The sequence below is a fragment of the Lathyrus oleraceus genome, chromosome 7 (genome assembly GCF_024323335.1).
Source record: "Lathyrus oleraceus cultivar Zhongwan6 chromosome 7, CAAS_Psat_ZW6_1.0, whole genome shotgun sequence".
NCBI lineage: Eukaryota > Viridiplantae > Streptophyta > Magnoliopsida > Fabales > Fabaceae > Lathyrus > Lathyrus oleraceus.
Window position 1 is genome coordinate 457633129 of NC_066585.1, and position 17081 is coordinate 457650209.

Here is a 17081-nt window from a genome sequence, read left to right on the forward strand (position 1 = left end):
CCATATCTCTTGTGTTTTGAGTTACTAAGTTTAAAATACATATCTTAGAGGAAAAAAAAGTGGTCCATAGTTTTGGGATTTTGGTTCATGAATGTTACCGCTTGACTTCTTTATTAAACATGTATTTTGATTCTGTTCATATCCATATGATTTCATTTTTACTGATTATTATGCCTTATTATTTAATTTTTGAATTAAATTTGTGCAAAAAATTAAAATTGATTTATAATGTTATTATTTTGTTAAGAAATTGGATAAGAGATCTTATTTATTTATTTTTGTTCTCTCATATAATTGAGTTACTATGTCTAGTGATCGTTATTATTTTGATTAATTTAGATTAGCCACAACATTCTTAAATTAATTGAGATTATTTTTTTAAAGTTTTGAGATCACATAAATTATTAGACATAAAATTGTAATTAATTATACGTGGTATATAGTTTTGGGATTTTGGTTCTGAAAAGGGTATGATTTATTTTGGTTTTAATGTAAATTGATATAACCATTTAATTTGGTGGTAATGAGTTTTAATGGCTTTAAATTCTTGATGGTAGAATCAAGCCTATAAATAGTCTTTGGTCCCCAAAGCTTTCTCTCATCACAGAAAACAAGAGTTTGGAAGAATAAAAAACAGTGCACTCACAACACTGCAACAATGGCTGGAGATAAAACCTCTAATTCTATTTTCGCATTTTATTTTATTGATCTTGTTGTTCTTTTGTTATCAGGAACATAAGATCAATATATATATTAATCTAACAATGAGCACTTAGATCATTCGTTTCTTTAGGCTGTCCCACTATCATGCTTGGCAAATTGAACGTGGAGACACTCTTAAATAGGTAAAAAGAAACTCTGTAAAAAAATTAAACAAAATATCTTAATCTCACTAGAACTAACCATAACTAACCATTGTCAAGTCCATCAAAACCTTTTAAGAACACAATAATTTAAAGTGGAGGTAAACACACAATCAACAAATTTTAACTCCATAAAGACAACAACTTCTAATTGATGATGAGAGAATCTCATAGGGTCGAACTCTATCAATGATATTAAACTTAATTTACCAAAACAATCTTAACATTATTTTCTATTTTTGTAGTAGATAAAATCATAAAAGACTAACATATCTTGTTCTTTTAAAACCAATGCATCTCTTTTTAATGGTAGTTACATTCTATTTAATTGATTGATGTTTTCTCCCATATGTTTTTCCACACACATCAATCGAATATACTTAGTATTGCTCATAAATTGAAGAGTGTTCGATGTTTACATATGAGCACAAAGATAATATATATATATATATATATATATATATATATATATATATATATATATATATATATATATATATATATATATATATATATATATATATATATATATATATATATTTGTTTTACAGTTAATACTGCTCTTATATTTTATCTTTGACTTCTGTTTCAATTCTGTAGCAATATGAATTTATTGTGGATCGCGTGTGTGTGTATGTTGTGTTAATTTTCTGTTTTTTCAATTATTTTGAGTTGATGTAAAAACAAAAAAAATAAAAACAATTGTAATATTGATGTAATAATAATGTGCTTGGTTGATATTTAGTTTGTTATTGTGTTGCGATCTCAAGTCATCGTTGACAAACTCACTCAGATAGAGAAAAGTATACATAATGTTATATTATCTTTGTGCTCATATGTAAACATCGAACACTCTTTGTGAACATCGAACACTCTTTTATGGTCGGCCCATATAAACTGTTGAACAACATGTTCACAATGATCCAACTGTAATATTCTCAAGCCATCGTTGACAAAGTCACTCAGATAGAGAAAAGTATACATAATGTTATACCAAAAAACTGCATCATCCAAGAAGCGAACTCCCATAAGGTAATGGAAACATGGTAGTGACATGAGGAACTCCAGAAATCTCAACGCCGTTAGAAACATAAACATCACACACCTTCGCCTGATCCCAAGGGAAGGAATGATAGTCACACTCCTCCGTAAGCTCGTAGGTCGGCCAAAACAGAAGTAAATGAGGAAGTCACTCCAGCTCTACTTAAAAAGAAAAATCCTCTGAGCGCTTGTATCTTGGGTGAAAAAAATCCACGATCCTTGGAAAACCCCATAAACTACAAGATCACAACAAAGACGATCCCGAAAAACATGTCGAACAGGTGGACAGTCATTTGGGATACTACCATGCGGATGGAGACATCAAATGTAAACTATCTGCTCTCATTGGCAGAATCCACTCAGACTTGTATAATTCCCTCCTTGATGTAAGCAAAGATTCATGTTCTGAATTATGTGAGAATTTTACGGCCCACTTCACCACCAGAAAAAGACTACCAATAAGTGTCGCAACGCGAAAAACAACCGGCGGAAAAAAAAACACAGAGCCGCCACCGTGCGTTATTTATCCCAAAGGAGGGAAAGGAAACGCTCGAAGTAAACCTGGAAAGGAAATGGTCTTATGACCAGATAATGCTAGGATCGGGAGTCGGTTACGCAAGGGGAAGGTATTAACACCCCTCACGTCTGTCGTACTCGAAGGGATCCACGCTCAAAAGAATAGGAAAAGGTCGCTGATAAACTGCTCAAAGAATGCACACACACTAGAATAAACAGGTGAAAGAAGATGGAGGAAGGGGACTCGGCAGGATGTCGCATCCTGGGCCTACGTAGTTTGTCAGAAACAAACATCAGAGTCGACGTAGTTCGGGGAAAATGGGAAACGGGCTCGCTAGGATATCGCATCCCATGCCTACGTATCTCATCTAGAATGGGAATCAGAGCTACCGTAGTTCGGCTAACGCACGCCGAAACAAAACACAATACAAAGACGCTGAGACGTCAAAAGAAACACACAATAGGAAATGGAATGTCAATCAATGGACTTACATCCAACTCCACACAAAACAAACAAACGGGAAACCGAATGCCAATGGCTGGACTTACATCAGACTCCAAACAAATAAACAATCGCTAACCAGCGAACACCAAAGGTTCTCCAATTGACAAACTAAAAGGGAGTCTGGAACTCGAGCCTGGAAGTTGTCAAGCAAAACACACGCAAAAAGAAAAAGGGTGCCCGGAGAGATCTCGCACGATCTCCTGCCTACGTACCTCATCTGGTATGAGGATCAGGGCGACGTAGTTCCCCTTAACAGGGGAGAAACTTTCTCCTAACCAGAGACCAAGGGAATAACGGACTAAAAGGGAGACTGACTCGAGCCTAATAGTCATCATGCAAATTATAACCCTAGGTAGAGGTCTCTAACAAGAGTTTGACTCACACAGGCAGTGAGTCAACTCAAGTCTATCTCTACGTACGTTCAACTTCCTCGAAAGTTGATCATACGACTCCTATAGAAAGGAGATGAGAAGCAAAAACAGATAAACATCAAAAGCAATCATCACACACTATATGCAAACAAGCGGCTCACACAAGGTTGGGCTTTAGTCAATGGGTCATATCAACCTCGACAAACAAGCCAACACTGGAAGGGGTGTCTGAGGCTCTTAACCACTGACATTGACCGTCAGGGTGATCAGATGAAAGGTAATGAGGGTTGGACCTCATAGCTCTTAACCCGGGCCTGGGTGAGCTTAAATCAATGAAAACGTGGGGGTCCAGAATGAGGGACCCTACTCCACTTGACTGACATTGTACAAGATCTGGGGACGTGTCCAAGAGAATCAGCATGTAGTGCGAGCATAATGGACGACTCAAACGATTAGCAGGGGATTGATTGCTAATCCCTTCTATCTGTCAATTGCCTCTTCACTTAGGAGGACTTAAAGTACATGGCACAAAAGTAAACAATCACAGACATTGCCTCTTAAGGAGGACTTCAGCCAAATGCCTGCCAAACAGAAACGACAGGGCTTCCAGACTACATGGAGCTAGAGGATGATTACCTAGGTGGTATGCCAACCACAAGCAAAGCAACTCAAGCAATGAGCTAAAGCAACTCAAGTACCTGTAAGAAAGTCAAACAAATCAGTATTCATATTCAGACAAATCCAACAGACAGTCAACAGTGTTACAACCAATATGCACAATGCAAGTCAATCAACTCAAATGAATTCATCACCAAGGAACCTACAACACAATAAAGGTTAGTGGATAAAGCAAATTTGCATCTCAAGTCATGAGATTGCATCAACCATTAGGACTATAAGCTTGAACCTGAAATGCAAAACTCAAAAGATGAGTACAAACCACTAGCACCAAGGCTAGGGTCAAAGGCAAAGCAAAAAGTCAAAATAGCAACCAAAATTCAACATAAAGCACATTTATTCAAGCAAGAACATGTCCTAAAAAGGACCAAGGTCAAATCATTAAGCAAGGTCACTTCATGAGCAAGATATGGCAAAGGCAATTATAAAGCACACAATTGGACATCAAGAATCAAAATTCCATATTAAAACAGAAATGAATCAAACAATCATGAAATTTTTTATGTGCACACAACATGTCAAATACAAGCACCACGCAAAAAATTGTAATCAGAAGAGCTCAATTGGCATGTCAATAAAAATGAACAAGATCAGCATCAAATTGTGTGACACACATTGTCACACCATGCATTCATGTGCCTAAAACAGAGCTGGAAAATGATAAAAATGCACAACCAAGCCTCAAAAATCATGCAACATGTTGGGAATCAGCATACCAAATTTCAAACCAATTGGCCAATGTATGAGCATTTCACAATAGAATGAATGAAACATGTCACATTTTGCATCATAGTCAAATAACAGTCCATAATCAAAATTCCAGCAATGATAAAATCAAGAAATCACAACCACAAAATAATAGACATTATTATGAACAAGTGAGAAAAAATTGCATTCAATTTGGAGTTATTTTCAATTTGTTATGATTTTTTGAAGTTGGATAAAAAAAATGAATTAATGAAGAAATCACATGAGAAAATGGAGGGAAATGGAAAAGGTGAGGTTAATTTAAAAAAGTGCATGAGATGGGAATCGAAGTGAGGAGGGAGGCGCACCAATCAAAACACTGCGTTTTGGCCAAGGCTGGGAATTGAAAAATGGAAAATAAAAGTGCGCTCAGGGAGAATCGAAGCGAGGTATGGCGCGCTGGACTGAAACGACGTCGTTTCAGAGCGTCGCCCCTAGGGTTTGCAGACGGTGGCCAGGACTGTTCACCAGCGGTGGTTTCCACCGTCTCCTTCGTTGAGACGGTGGCGCTACAGTGCCACGCATGAATTTTTTTGCAGAATTTTTCAAGGCATATATCAATGGAAAGCTCTCATCACGTAGATTCCAAATATCATAAAAGCTAAGCCTAATTCTCAACATATTTCACGAATCGAAGGAAAGAAAGTTGGATCTACAAACTTTAATTCAACATAACTTCTTCATTTTTCATCCAAATTTCATGAAATTTATATCAGAATAACCAACATGCAAAGATCTACCATAACATGTCCATAAAATTAAGAATTAAGAGCTTCGAATTTTCACCAACCTGGAATGGCAGTGGTGAAAACAACGTGTTCAAAGCCTCAAAAGTGTGTAGATATTCTCCTTTGCTCTTGTTATGAAGCTTGCTGTAGAAATGGATGTTTGCCACGACCTAGATCTTGCTAAATTTGGAACTTCCATCTTCATGTTCTTGAGCTTGATGCATATGAATCTTCACCAATTTCTTCAAACCAAAGACCAAATCCTACTCAATGATGCATGCTGAACCAGAATATGCAGAGAAATTCATGCCTTGTGTGAAGAAATTTTGAATTTCAATGAGAGAGAATTTTGGAGGGAAAAAATTTTCTAGACCTAGAATGTGTGATTATGCCAAATTCTGTTATGATTATCCTTATATACTCCTCCTTAATCATGTTCAAATTGAGTTTAAACATGGCTAATGAAAGATTAATGAAATATGGGGTGTTTTGCAAATTTGGAAAAGTGTGGTGCATGGCCTAATTTGGACGTGAACAGTAGCATGCTAGCATCCAAATCCACTTAAAATCCTCTAATAAACACAATGAAATTGGAATTATGCTTGTAGCTTGCACCAAATTTAAATTCCCCAATTTCCCTCCAAAATGCATATGAATGGACACATGATCATGTAATGTTATTTCATGCAATGCAATGATAGATTTGGAAAGCATAGGTCAAGACAAGAAATTTGCAAAAAGAGTGGCTTCATTTGGAGTTTTGAGTCAAAAGTTATGCCACTTTGAAGTTTCACGCACACTTGGTGATCATTTGCTCATATCTCCCCAACCATTCATCAGATGCCCATGATCTTGGACTTTTTGGAAATGGGAGAGAAAGATATTCAACTCTCTTGTTGGACAAAATTTCATTTGAAGCTTCTTTGATGTTGGAAAATCAAGTTGAAGTTGAACCAAAATCTTTCCATTTTTGGAAACTTTCAATTACAGGTCACTTTCCATTTTGGGAAACTTTTGCACTGACCTCAAATTCTTCAAGATAAGTGTTTGTAATGACAAATGAACCTCTTTGGGACATGAATGAAGTGTCTCAAACCATCTCTCCACCTCCCAGCCCTCAGTTGACTTCCCGTTGACTTTTATGGGGCCTAGATGACTTGAAAATGCACTGTGGACTTCGAGCCTCTACCACCTGAGGAAATGGCTCAGAAATGAAACCCCTAGCCCATATAAGCTCTCCCCATAACCATGTGCTCTTCATCATCAACAAATACCTCATCTCCTTGAAAATCCATGGTTGAAAGAATGGCACTGATTAGGGTTGACCAGAGGTCAAAACCCTAATCCAGAGGAATCTAAGCATGAACAATGAACCCCTTGAGGATGACATAACCATGATGATGATGATGTACCCTTGCAATCAAGATAATGCTCAACCTCCTTGAAGAACCAAGAAAACCCTAATTGAAGCACAAACCCTCAGATGGTTGGTGATCAATTCAATAAGACCCTCAGGCTTGAACTATACAACTTCTCCATCTCTGACAAGACCTTAGAGGATGACTTGTTTATTTTCACATGATATGCGACATGCAAATGCCTAATGTCCTAAAACATGAAATGCAATATGCTAAACTAGTCCCAAGAAGAGGAGGGTAAATTTTGAGGTGTTACAATAAGTATGACTGCACTCAATGGAGTAACTAAAAGCAAGAAAGAAACTATGCTTGCATACATTAACTTATTTACCAAAGTAGCAATAGCCGTGTGAAAAAATTATGAAGCCTCAAATGTTGAATCTTCGAAAGCGGACTTCAACCTGACAACATATTATGAGAGAAGTTGGGTCGTAAAGAATCCCAAAGCATGAACGAGTTTCTAAATAGATCTTAACCCTATGTGAAGTATGAGGAATAACTATTAGCCAGAAGAGGGGGCCGAGTGCTCGTAGCATACAAAGAATTCGTGAAGTCTAGATAAGAGCGCAAGCGAAGACCTCGCTCAAAATTCGACTCTTACACCCCATTGAACACCTTCTGTGAAAGGATCCTTAAAGAATGTGTTAAAATTGAATTTAAGAAATCCGAAATAAGACATTCATATCCAATCAGGGAATCCTCCTAAACTGATCGATCAAGGTACTTTTGTTTCCATAAAGATCATAAACACAATACGAAAGATTGTATTTGGCTCAAGGATGCAATCGAAGGGGTTATCAAGAAGAGACAAAAATTGAGTATACAAAGTATGAGAAAATGAGTAGGGAAGAATCACCAAAGATGGGGCGTTCTCCTAAAAATACAATCGAGAACGTGGTCAGAGGGACATGTAAGGATGCCGGCAGAGAAGAAGGCAATGGGCATAAAGAAAAATGTCTATACACCACCTCTATAACTTAGGGAGGTCTATGGTCTAGCATGTCGTCCAAAGGTGCAATAAAAAAGAAAATTACCAAGTAAATGACTGTCAACATAAAAAGGGGAGTACCTCAGCCACCAACTCAGAAAGGGATATCCTCGGATTTTGAGACAGTGAAAATGTGAGAGGAAACTCAAGCGAGATATTCCCTTTGGTAATAACAATGAACATAACCAACTTTGACGTATCCTGAGTTCTAATCGACATAAGGATTTATTGTTATATCATGTATGCTAACCTCTTTGAAAAAATGGGACTGAAGAAAGAAAAGTTATTACCATCAGAAGGATCGGATCTAAAATCCTCCCACATTATAGTAAATCACCCATGGGAGTAAGTGGGGTTGATGGTCATCCTGGGAGAAGGACGAGACATTAAGACTATAGACGTCTAGCTCCTAAACGTCCCATGCTGAAGTGTTTATATCTGCATCTTAGGCCACCCATTTGTATCAGCATTGGATGTTATAGTTCCCCCTATCCACCTAAAGATGAAATATCACAATATCCACGATGAACCGGTCACAATAAGCTATGTCTTGATAAGAGTCAAAAGGATTTATCAAGCTCTATAGTAAGAGTAAAAATAAGGCAAAGCCACTGCCATGGAAATAAACATGGTCTCATTGGTTAAGCAACTGAAAGAGATTAGAGTCCGACTTCCAACCAAGAAGATATCACAGATGGAATTAGCAAGGAAAAGTGGTTGAGGAGAAGATGACCCAACTCCATGATACAAATAAGCGACAACGTAAATCGCCTGGTTATGTTATCTATTAATTCCCGTAATTTCTTGTCGTTAAGCGGTGGCTTAAGCCACCCAATTACGATATTTGTTTATTCCTATTAATTTCGTGTTATTGCAGAAGAAAGATATTAAATGTATCCCATTATACGAATATTAAAATAGAAAAAGAAGTTATCGCTGAATTACTTCTCTTTCTTATCATGAAATGTAAAGTAAATTTTGGACTTCATCCATCCCCTTCATGTACGAACTCTAAAGCGAACGACTGAGCCGACCAAAACACCAACACACAAGCACGACACATATGGCTAAAGCTGGAAATTGGCTTACATCCTCTTGGTAGCTATCCATTCTAAAGACAGTGGTAGGTACATTAATACGTCAACCTCAAACCAGGTTTACACTTGTGAGGATGGGAATGGGTACCAACCCTTGGCAAGGCATGGTCCTTAGAGACGTCCAATAAACACATGAGCATGAACCTTGCAGAACATAATCATAACTCTATCAACAAAAGTAGGAGTTAAAGAAAAATGAATAGACAAATATACTTATACACCACAAGTTGAGATCGAAATTATTGATTAATAATAAGATAAATCCATTTTTAGATTTGGTTGGGCGGTCATAGATTTTTGGAATTGGGTATTATAGCATTACAAAATTGTGTAAAAAGAAATATTTTGTGATTAGTAGGTATTCAAAATAGAAAATCAAAGTAAAATAAGGAAATGGTTGAATCAAAATAATTCCCTTTCAAGTTATATTTTTTTTTATTTTAGAGGACAGGGCAATATGAATGTTCTATTATGTTACATCAACACATTAAACAGATTCTATGATATATCGGCTGTGGAAGTAGGTCAACATTTCTATTGGCAAATAGGGGATTTTCAAGTGCATGCTCTTACATAAGCCATACTCAAGGTATTCAACCTAAAAAACTACTTATACAAAAGAACCACTTGATTGTCTACAATCATTTGGTTGAGCTGAACCTGAGTTTGAGAAATAAGGATGGTTGAGTATGAATGTTCAACTTGTTGAAAAGCATTTTCAAATCATCCTCGACAACATATAAGCTTCCATGTACAGGCTTAGACAGTTCTTTACATAGAGAACCATTTTTCACGGATGTTCGTAAGGCCGACCTTGGTCTTCTGATGATAGTCTCGAGATTCCTTTAAAGTCATCTCATCCTCCCCAGTCCTCTTTTTGGCAGCTGCTAAGGACCATTTTGCCTTAGTCGAAGCTTCATCCTTGTCAGATACTACTTGAATTAGCCGTTCTACCTTTTTAAGTAAAGAACCAGAATACCCCAGAGGTTCCAAGGCAATTTCGATGGCAAGGAAGGAGTTGGAAACGTCTCGATCCTCTTCTAAGAAATTGTCCCTCTCATGGGCAAGGTCACTAACTTTCTTCTTCAACCTCTCCCTCTCCCTATAGAAGTGGCCAGGTAGAAAAACTTCCTCCTGGCCGATAACACCAAAATATAGAACAACATATGCCCAACGAACTTGGTGAGCTAATTCTGCCAATTCGCCACAGCGAGAATCGCCAGGGAGCCCATAAAAATAAGAACAATCCTCGTCAGAATTCAATGAGCATAACTCATTACTCGAACTCGGACCCAGACGAGGTAGTACGACATAATTAACATCCTTTTGAGGGAAATACGTTACCTCTATCGACCTAGATCGTCGAAGACAGTTAGGAGGTGGAAACTCAACCCGGACCTCCTCGAATTCAAGGATCTAGGATATCCTTTCCTCCTTTTCCCAAAGAAAGGAGGACGGTGAGCAATTCATGACCACAAAGACACCTGCGAAAGAAGATGGATTCACATTTTCTCCCCCTGATGGACCACTTGAGTAATTTGCCCAACAACTAGAGCAAATTGCATACTAACAGGTGTGCCTGAATTAGAAGCTCCCCCAACAAAGGACGTACTCAGAATTTCGATCAATGCATCAATGACACAGACTCTTTATTCCAATACCATATGGCATGTTCTCTCTTCATTATATATACAAACAAAATGGAAACATCATGGTAAAACCAGAAAAGATAAGAGACAAATACGCCATTCTAGAACCAACGTACTAAAAACTAGAGCTGTCAAAATGGGTTAGCCAGCCTGACCCAAAAAATCATAGGGCTTGTATCTTAAAATTAGAGCCCATATTTTCAGAGCTTTTTTAACCCAACCCTAAAAAGTCTACTACCCATTAGGGCTAGCCCATATGGGCCGTGGGTAGCCCGTTAGACCCACGTAACTTTAAATTTTAAAAAACATATATTAATACTTATATTGTCTTACTCCAAAATAACACATTGATTTTTCTCACCTCATTGAATTTTATCTCTATTATATTCAATCTTTCTCTTTTATATCTTATACATTAATATAATCAACACTCTTTCCTCGTACTCTATTAGTTCTCTTATGTTAAATATTAAAGTATTATTTTATACAATTTAGACATGTATTGTATTTAAAAGCACATTATAGTATTTATAAAAGATAACATAGTACTTAAAAATGTATTATGTTTAAAATAATATAATTTTTAATTTAATTTATCATAAATATTATGGGGTTTTTATTTTAATTTTTTATATAAAAAAAGTCAGTTTAGGGTTGGGCAGTCCGAAGCCCTAAGGTCAGACTCAAGTAGTAATTTTCGAGCTAATATTACAATATTGTTTTTTAGCCCAACCTTACAAAGCCCGAACTCCGCCAGGGACGACCTGTTTAGGATCGGGTAGCCCATTTTGACAGCTCTACCAAAAATCTTCTTCCTCTCTTCCTTAGACTTAACGTTTAAGAGCCAGCGAATCTGAATGCATACCTTCAATCTTTTATTGGAGACAAAGACAAAGACTTGGGGAAACTGTTTTGGGTCAACCATAAATGTTCAGTAGAGAGCAAAGCCCAATATCTAGAGGAAGGCAAACATATCAAATATAGACCAAATGACTATTCGTGACTCCCGAAGGGACGAAGCGACCAGAGTCATCAAAACCATCATACACTCATTCGCGTTTTTCAAAGTCCATTCATATTTCAGTTGCAAACAACTCTTATATAAAAGGAAGCAAAATGGTCCAGTTTGAGATAACTTCACTCCCATTTAAAATTTTCTATTCACTTCATACACTAACTTGAGCGTTGAAGTGCTAACCTTGCAAACTAGCTTCATCCATCGCTTAAGAACTAAGAATCCATCACAACTAAATATCCAGATCATCCCTTTCAATCATTATATTATTCTCGCGTAGAATATATATATATATATATATATATATATATATATATATATATATATATATATATATATATATATATATATATATATATATATATATATATATATAAAAGTCGAATATCTTCTCGGTGCCCAAGTTTGAGTTTAAACCTAGGATCCTAATTAAGTAAGAAAAAATCCTTAGTATTATACTCAAATGCTCTTGGATTATATCTAATAGACATTTGATAATGACATGATAAATTATATAATATTATAATTATAAAATTAATTTGATAAATTTATCTATATTTAATTTTTTTTACTAAAAATGACATTCATTCATTCAAATGGATAGAATACATCATATAATGACGTCAAAATCATTGATTGGATATACATTGAGTCAAAACTAATATGTCAATCTGAATCAAATAAACACCGTATTAAGATGGAGAAACAAAAGAACGCCGCAATAAAACGACGACCAACACAACATCGCATTAAGACGACGAAATCATGAAGAAAAAATAAAAAATAAATGTGAAATCAACTTATTTGAATGAAAAAAATAAAATAAATTAAAAGAGTGCTTTTAGATAAAAAAAAATTGATCCTAAAATCATTCCTTTTTAATGAATGGGAAAAAGAGAAAAATAAGATCAAAAGAAAAAAGGGAGGCGAATGCTTAATAGAATTTTATATATATTTTATGACATGAAAACTCCGAGTTTTTCTTAAAATAATTAAAAATCTATTATCATTAATAAATAATTTATTTACCTTTTTTAAACCATGAATAAATAAAAAATTCTATGAAATGAAAATACGATATAAAGTATATGGATTAAAAAAAACTATATGACTATAAGAAATTAATATTTAATTTCAAAAAATTTAAATGTAATTCTAATTTTTTAATAATAATTTTACTCATAAATATTTTAATTTTAAAAGTTAATTATCAATTTCTTAATTAAATGTAATATTTTTTGTATTTGATTTTTATAACTTATTTTTTTTTATCATATGATATTAATTAGTTTTTAATCAAACTTAAATTTAAGATAAATTTTTTCAATAGAGAGAGAGACAATACATACTAAAATTTAAAATTAACTAATCATAGTATATTACGTCATAAAAAATTAAATTAAAACATAATATATAATACAATTTTCTATAATATATCTTAAATTAATTAAATTGAGACATGATAAAGAATTAAATATTAAGCCACAGAATTAAAAATCTCATTTTATATAAATGGAGTGTTTGGGCGAATGAGCAGAGAAAGGTGGTGGGGAGGAGAAAAGAAAGCAAAATCGTTTTCACAAGGGAACAACAGTAAAGTAAAGTAAAGAGAGTTTAGTTGAGTGTGCCAACGTAACTACAACATAACTCTCTCTCTCTCTCTCTCTCTCTCTCTCTCTCTCTCTCTCTCTTCGTTAGATGCATATGCTCTCAAAACCCCTTTTCTACCATACCCACCTACCTTCCATTTTTGTTCTTCTTCTTCTCTCTTTTAAATTTAACTATTTTTTCATATATTTAAATTCATCTCTCAAATTAAGCAAAATTAAATTAAATTCAATTATAGAAGACCTGAAATTTCGTTTCTGACATTTTCACTTTTTTTCCACCTACTTTCATTAAGCGCGTTTTTTCGCTTCTCCTTGTTTCCTCTGATCCTCTCTCCATCTTTCACCAAACTCGATGAGCGATATTAAGGTAGTGCAATTTTTCATTTTTGATTAGGTTTTAATTTGTTTACTTCATGGAAATATACTGGTATATATCTGGAAATAATCACTTTTTTTACTTGTTTATGGAAATCTATATATATCAGTAAAAGTTGTTAAATGTGAGTGTTGTGTCAACGATAATGCACTCACTCTATTGCGTGTTTGTTGATTATGATTTTGAAATGAGTTGAATTGATCTCTGTTGTATATAGGGAAGAACCGGGTTTTGTATGTTGCCAGATGTGAGACAAATTTGCTTTAGAAAAGGGCTTCTATATGGATTTAGTCGAGTCTTTTCGATACCGTTGAAAACACTGCGAGGAGCTAGTCGGTCGCTGAGGGTAGATCAATTCTGCAGTGTTGTGAATATTTCTTCCTCGTTGATGATTGAAGTGGTAAGCAGATCTATCCATGATGCATAATTGAATCAATGCACGATACGCGGAAATCCTAATCAGTTTTGTTTAAATTTCAGGTTCCATGCTTAAGGGACAATTATGCGTATCTTTTATATGATGTGGATACGGGGACGGTCGGTGTTGTTGATCCTTCTGAAGCTGCGCCGATCATAGATGCTTTGACCAAGAAAAATCTAAATTTGACATACATACTGAATACACACCACCATCATGATCACACGGATGGAAATGCAGAGTTGAAAGAAAGGTATGGGGCAAAGGTAAGATAGATGTATATTTTTTTTTTTATCTTTGGCTTTTCGTTTTATTTTCATTAATAGTGTAATATGCTTTCAAGTGAGGTTTACTTTGCTTAACGTGTAAGTATTTTCGTGTTGTTTGATAGGTAATCGGTTCTAATGTAGACAAGGAAAGAATTCCTGGTATTGATATCTATTTGAGTGATGGAGATAAGTGGATGTTTGCTGGTCATGAGGTGCATATAATGGCCACTCCTGGCGTCACCCGAGGTCATATTCATGGTCTATTTGCATCAGTACTTCTTACTTGTTGACATTTATTAAAATATCTTTGTTGATTCAAGATCTACACAATTTCATGTGCTTAGCACTTTGTCTCTTTTCGTCTCCTGGACCTTACTTACCTTTTTTTTTTGAAACAGCCAATGTTAGTATGTTAATTGTTAATGTTAGTATTTGTTGGAGGTGGGAAACAAACCCTATACCTCCCTTATCACTCTATTCCTTAACTCTTACCGATGTGTATATTCTTTTTTTACTGATGTGTTTTGTGCCAATACCATGCTTGAGACAGTTAGGCTTTGTTTGGGAGGGAAAGGGAGGGGAGGGCTTTGAAAAAAATGAAGGACGAAGGGGAAAGAATTGAAGGATTTTAGAGGTTAGGGTTTTGAAAAAAAATGAAGGATGAAGTGGAAAGAATTGAAGGATTTGAGAGGTGAGGGCTTTATAGGGCTTATTTTTCTTCGTAACACAAAATCCTCTTAGTTCGGGGGAACTAAAAAATTGTATTGGAGGAGGGTTTAAATAAAATTTTCAAATCTAATCTATGTTATTATAATAATCTAAGTATTCAAAATATATTTACAGTAAGTACACAATAATCTAGGCTTTGGAGGGTTTAAATAAAATTTTCAAATCTAATCTATGTTTGCTTGAGGATTGAGTTTAGTTTTTAATAACCGTTTTATAAAACAGTTCTGAATTTTTTTGAATTTAAAACAGGTATTATCCGTTTTACTTCATTTTATCTGGCTTTACACCTCGATTTATTGTGTCAAAACTGTGTTGTAGGACTTTCTATGAAAGATTTTCAGGTTATTGTGTTCGGTAGCTCACTTTCCCAATATACAATTTGTTACAGGTCATATAAGCTTTTATTTTCCTGGATCTGGGGCCATTTTTACAGGAGACACCTTGTTTAGCTTATCTTGTGGCAAAATCTATGAAGGAACCCCGGAACAGGTTGATTTAGATTATTACATTAAGTTTTTTCATTTTATTTTTTCGGGTTTTAGATTTCTATCTTCTTCAGTGACAAAACCTTGCAAATATTTCATTCTATTTTGCATGCCTTGATTTGTCCAGTCTCCAGAAGTACTAAAATACCATGTTAATATCACTGTCATATTTTACTATAATACATAACAGTATTTAGTGGCTAATTAATGTTTTTTGTATTTCAACTTTGAATATATGTTGGTATTGATACACAATTCTTTGCTTTATCAAATGGTGTCTGTCTATATTCTTTGTATTTGAATATTAGGTGTGGATTTTTGAATATGTTACTGAAGTGCAATGTCGTAATGATTTAGCTATTTCGTTAATCGTGTCACTGTCAAGTCAGATACTTGATTCTTTTGTAAGGCATTCTATTTCCAATTATTGAGAATTTATTCTGTGTTACAGATGCTGTCTTCACTTAACAAGATAATGTCGTTGTCAGATGATACAAGTATATATTGCGGTCATGAATATACGTTGGTTCGTTTTTTAATTTAATCCTGTATGTTTCCTGCATTTATTTTTAGCATATGAGCTTTAGATCTGACTTTGGTTCTTTAAAATTTGGCAGAATAATTCAAAGTTTGCATTATCCATAGAGCCTGAAAACAAAGAACTTCAGTCCTATGCTTCACATGTAGCTCACCTTAGAAATAAAGGCTTGCCCACGGTAAGTTTGCGAACTGTATCTCTGTTACAGATGGTCTGACTGTTCATGATCAATCTGTCAAAACTCATTGTTATTAAGCTTACATTGCTGTTAGTTAGTTATCAGCATTCATTACCATATAAAAGTACAAAGTCACTGCAGTCAAGAGATCAGTCCTGTTGAATTAAGATCAAACTACTCACATTTCAACTTTGATACGTTTGGTTCAAAATGCAAAATCGAAATGTGAGCTGCCCGTTTTTGATTCCACGGGTCCGATGTCTTTTTCCTTTAGCAACCGTGTGATTCTTTGAGTGGAGGGAATCCACGTCCATTAGCTATCGATCTGTTTGAATGCTCTGCATTATGCTCTTAACATATTAATGTTGATGTTTCTCAGGTTCCAACTACACTGAAGATGGAAAAGGCTTGCAACCCATTTCTTCGCACATGGAGCACAGAAATCCGACAAAAACTAAATGTTGCAGCCACAGCAGATGAAGCAAAAGCCCTGGGTGTTATTCGACAAGCAGAGGATAATTTTTAGATTTTTTTTTCAATACAAATTTTTAATTTATACAAATGTGTATTGTGTATAGATTAGGTCATTGAAGCCACCGACATCTAATTTTCGGTGTCTTAACATACTTTCTCGCGACTCTTTTAAGTTCATTCCAGATTTCTTGATATAAAATTAGATCAAATTTTTTGTTGTCAAGTTGAGTAAAAATAAAGGTGTGATGATGCATTGAAGAAGCTCATCACATACTTCGTTTTATCATATGGCTATATTACTGCATACGTCTTAACTACGTGCTGCAATGCTTTTGAACCAAGTAGTTGAAGCTTCTGTGTGAACCTGTGACGGTAGCTTTGTATTCAA

General features: G+C 35.1%; 1 protein-coding gene across 1 annotated transcript; it reads left to right on the forward strand.

Annotated features, from left to right (window-relative positions):
- The first annotated feature begins 13169 nt into the window (after positions 1-13169).
- On the forward strand, positions 13170-16916 carry LOC127100544 (probable hydroxyacylglutathione hydrolase 2, chloroplastic). The gene is made up of 8 exons (XM_051037762.1): positions 13170-13593; positions 13820-14002; positions 14083-14286; positions 14412-14535; positions 15407-15507; positions 15955-16029; positions 16121-16219; positions 16599-16916. Exons 1-8 carry the CDS (start codon positions 13579-13581, stop codon positions 16743-16745), a joined length of 948 nt encoding a protein of 315 aa, XP_050893719.1. The 5' UTR covers positions 13170-13578; the 3' UTR covers positions 16746-16916.
- Positions 16917-17081: the final 165 nt, after the last annotated feature.